This window comes from Etheostoma cragini, chromosome 6 (assembly GCF_013103735.1).
Source record: "Etheostoma cragini isolate CJK2018 chromosome 6, CSU_Ecrag_1.0, whole genome shotgun sequence".
Lineage (NCBI taxonomy): Eukaryota > Metazoa > Chordata > Actinopteri > Perciformes > Percidae > Etheostoma > Etheostoma cragini.
The window spans coordinates 459391-464142 of NC_048412.1; the positions used below are offsets into that span (position 1 = coordinate 459391).

General features: G+C 48.9%; 1 protein-coding gene across 1 annotated transcript in view; it reads left to right on the forward strand.

Annotated features, from left to right (window-relative positions):
• dyrk1b (dual-specificity tyrosine-(Y)-phosphorylation regulated kinase 1B) overlaps positions 1–3986 on the forward strand; it is a 26734-nt gene extending 22748 nt beyond the window's left edge. Inside the window, exons 10-12 of the mRNA XM_034874920.1 lie at positions 494–782; positions 2032–2135; positions 2590–3986. Of these exons, the coding sequence (XP_034730811.1) occupies positions 494–782; positions 2032–2135; positions 2590–3105 (909 nt within the window). The 3' untranslated portion in view covers positions 3106–3986. The remainder of the gene's footprint in view (positions 1–493; positions 783–2031; positions 2136–2589) is intronic.
• Positions 3987–4752: the final 766 nt, after the last annotated feature.

Below are 4752 nucleotides of genomic sequence, written 5' to 3' on the forward strand. Positions count from 1 at the left end.
TCCCCTAAATGTCCAGAGTGATCTCCATGGACATTAGGGGAGTCCTGTATAACTTGGTCTTAGAAAGTCCCCTAAATGGAACAGCACCTCAGGGCTTAAGATCGGGCTTAGCCTTTACATTCAAGTTAAAAACTGAATGTGTTTCCGGGTTACACCTGAGGAAGCAAAGATTGGTTCCTACAAATACCAAAGGCCCAAACTGGCTCTGACATAAACACTGAGACGGACTTGTTGTCTGCAAGCTGCGTTATAACGTCTCTAATGTCTCTATAATGCACACACTCGTTGGAGCTGTAAACGTAGAAAGATACAAGGGAGAAGAAGTAGAACTGTTAGCTCGGTTGTAACGTGGTTGGCAGCCAGAGCAGCTCAACGCCATAGTTTATAAGACATCTATAAGACATCTATAAGACATCTATAACTCATCTCAAGGACCAGTGCTGGCACAGTAAAGAGCCAAAACAGAACAGCTGGTAATTACGTGGTAATCCAGATCCTTGGCCCTGGACTCTTTGCCATCACCAGTGTGGAAGCTGGCTCCCTATTTCTTCGTCATTATCATCATCATCATACTCATGGTCATATTTGTCTTCTTCCAGACCTGATCCTGCGCATGCTGGACTATGACCCTAAAAGCCGCATCACGCCATTCTACGCCCTGCAGCACAATTTCTTCAAGAAGACGACAGATGAAGGAACCAACACCAGTTCATCTACATCCACCTCTCCTGCCATGGACCACTCCCATTCAACCTCCACTACTAGCTCTGTCTCTAGCTCTGGTAAAGTACTCACACTGGGACTCTCTCTCGCTCTCTCTCTTTCTTCTTCTCCATCCTCAGAACCCCCCTGATGATGCTCCAGTGTCACAGCTGGCATGAAAAAGGAAAGCTATCGGGGAACATGTGTCAGTGACAGCCATGCTGTCCAGTCACACAGCTGGGGGGGACGGGGGGGGGGACAGGGGACAGGGCCTGAGAAGCCCAGCTGCTGTCCGTGGGCCAGGGCTGGGTTTGAAACCGTTCACAGATCCATCACAGAAGTACTTCTCTATATAGTGCGTTTGCCATTTTGTAGTGGTGTTCCAATTCTCCACCTTAATTTCATTCACTATATACTCCACTTTAAAATACCCACAATGCACAGCTAAACGGAGTGTTTAGCATACCATTGACTCCCATTCATTTGGACGTCACTTTTTAACGATTGTGTCATGCCACGCGACTCACTGTCCCACAGTAGAGAAACCACTGTATAGTCAGGAGAGGCTCGCGGGCCATCGGGGGGGACGTGGAGACTTCCATCTTTCAGACAGGTTGCTACGTCACATCCACGTCTTCCAGCTCAGTTGGAGGCTGCACAGTAACGCCCAGCAACACCGGGAAAGAGCTTCTGATAGACTTCAATGGTCTCCAACAAAGTCTATGGCGTTGCTATGTCCATTTCCTTCACTGTCTATAGATGTTACTTACATTTTACAACTGTCTCCCACAATGCAACGTGGTGGTGTTTTCCCGGGGGAGAAGAAGTAGTCACCCTGAGAACTGAAAAGGAAAAATTGGGCGGGCTTTTATTTCTAGACAGAGGAAGTGTAACATGTAACATATTATATAACATTCAGTATAGAACCTTTACCAGTCTCCTGAGGGCTCGCTTGGTTTCAGGGACGGAGTAGAAGTATCTTAGTTTGGGTTTGTTTACGTGATGCTGGACCCTCCGTCACACGCCTCCGTCACACATCTCCTGACACATTCATGTGACATAGTGGCCAAACAGTGGAATGACACTGGCCCCAAAACCTTCTCTGTAAATCAATGGAGACCAGGATCAGGATCAGGATCCATGCGGTCTGATAACATTTAGAAAGGCTAGGAGAGCCGCACAGCTCATCATTTAATCCTCATTCAGTTAGCGGATCTCCTAACAGGAAGTAGTTGGTTTCTAGTGTACATGCTGCATGACGATACAGCGGTGATCACCTGGCTCATCCTTCATACAGCGGGTCTGTAATGGGCTCTGTTCTGGTTCCAGGTGGCTCCAGTGGTTCTTCCAATGACAACCGCAACTACCGCTACAGTAACCGCTACTACAACTCTGCTGTTACACATTCGGATTATGAGATGACCAGCCCTCAGGTACACACACACACACGCGCACACGCACACACACACACACCCACCTCCCGGACATGATATTCCCATAGACAGAGAGTGGGGATTTGAACATCTGCAGACTAATAAAACCACATTGTCTTCTTTGTAATTGTCATTAGAAAGATGATGATGTGCAGAACAGGGCTGCCTGATGGAGGAAAATATGCAAATATCACACTCACAATACTACTTCGAAAACATAATACAGTGGGCTCAGTTCTGTTGCTTTCAGTATAATGCCTAAACACAACTAGTTGCTCTTTGAATTAGAAGGAAAAAATGAATGTATTTGACAATGAGGATAAAAAGAATTTATTATGCAGACTGTGTAGAGATCAGCAGGAATGTTGCATTAGGCTCCTTCATGTCCCTGCAGTCCTGACTCTCTGTCTCTGTGTGTGTGTGTGTGTGTGTGTGTGTGTGTGTGTGTCACCAGGCTCCCTCCCAGCAGCAGATGAGGATGTGGCCCGGCAGTGATGGTGGAGGTGGGGGTCAGGACCCAGCATACACCCAGTTGCTGCTCCACAAGCCGGCTGCCTCCCAACAACACCAGCGCCACTTCCTGGACCCGCCCCACCACCCCCACCCCACCTACTCCCACCACGGGAACGGCGGGCGTGGCCTGCGGCAGGGCGGACAGACGGGCATCGGTGGAGGGGGGGGCCAGCAGGGCTCCTCGCCCCAGATGAGTGACAGCATGGATGTGGGCGTGTCCCTAGGGCTGCACCACCTGGGGGCGGTGTCTTCCATGGAAGCCTCTCAGTTTGGCTCCGCCTCCCTGCCCCTCGCTTTGCCAATCGGACTGTCTGCCTTCCGGACTCGGACGGCCCCCACCGCCCCAGGGCCACAAGCCCCGCCCCCTGAGGACTACTACCCTGCCTCCAACAACAATAACCCGGCTGCGGCGGGCAGAGGGAGGCCGGACTCAGACGAGGGGCCCGCCAACTCTTGATAAAACCTGAACCATGCCCTAAAGCCATACAATTTTAACTACAACTACTACAACTACACACACACAGCCAGAGGTCAGAGGTCAGAGGTCAGAGACAAAGAGGCAAACTTTGTGCTGAAGGAGTTTGTACTGCATGAGAGGAGGAGGAGCAGGAGGAGGAATGCTGGGAAAACTCTCCTTTTATCGGCTTTTTAGTTTGTTGTCTTTCGATGCGACTGTAATTGGAAAAGGAATGATTGTGACAAGTTTGTTTTTATTAATATTATTCTTCTTATTGTTGTTGTTTAATATTATTTGATTTTTCTCGGGTTTGAGGAGTTGTGTGTTCTACTTGGTTGTTGTTTAAGCCTGGAGAGGAGGAGGAGGACGAAGAGGAAAGAGAGAGGAGCCATGCTTCCCCCTGTGTCTCCATGTGGTGGCATCAGTGCATCCATAGTCAGTCCCTGGAGACGAGCAGTCTTAACACACACACACACACACACACACACACACACACACACAGCTGCATCAAGCAGACAGAAGCTGGTTTCAAAGGGAGAAAGCCCCAACACGTGTGATTCAGGACTCATGGACTCTCTCTCGTCTGTTAAAGTCCTTTTCTTGGAGTCGGTGTCCTCGCTCTGACAGCGTACGGGGGAGGGGGGGCGGGGGGGCAGGGGGGAGGAGGCAGGACACTGACGCTCGTAGGGATCTCCTCCTCCTCCTCCAGCTCTCCCTCCCCCGCTTCCTTCTTCCTCTCCTCCTCCTCCTATGTTTCTCCTCCAGACAGCTCCTCCTCTCTGTGCTGCTAATCACCATGACAACTGGTCCGGATTGCTGCTAAAGATCCAACACAGATCAATAAAGAAATAAAAAGAAATAGAAACAGAAATAAAAAAAAACTTTTTAACCCTTCTGCTTAAGAGAAAAGGATAAAGTAAGAACCACTGCATCTCAATGTATTTATTACTATTTAACAAGAAAAAACAAACTGAAAGTACCCTTTTTTTCTGCTCTTCTTTGTTTGGTTGCCTTCTTTCTGCAGGTGAGCTCTGATTGGCTATTGTAACAGTGACAGTAACTGGTGACATGGGAATGCCACCGGTTGTGGGGGCTGGGTGGAGGGGAGGGGTTTGGGGCAAAATAAAGTTGGATATATAATAAGAATAAAGAGTATACTTTTGCACACCAAAGTTAAACAAACATCAGATCTCCGCTTTTCTTCCTACTAACGTGATCCCCGCCTCACGAGCTCATGTCCCGGCAGGATGGAGCCCGGCGGGACGCCTCCTGGAGGGGCCCGGTCTTCAATATTCAAGAAATAAGACAGCAAATAAATGTCCACATGATTGAATCCACACAAAATGACCTCTGAACCATGATTGGCTGTTACTGTGGTCTGAATGAGCAGACAGCCAATCAAAACCTGAGCTGCGTAGAGCCAGGAGCTGCCATGGGGCCCTGTGGGGTACCACCTCGGGGATTCATTTCCTGTCTGCTCCTCGCAGGGACTCTTTCATATTCTATATTAATCTAGTCATCTACTGTTAAATATCCCAACGTAGCTGAGTTTGGTTGGTCTCTTTTAGTCATTCTTATTTCAAAAAAGAAAATTCTGGTGATCAACATCCGGGTACCCGCCACAGTCCTGACAGCCCCCCCCCCCCC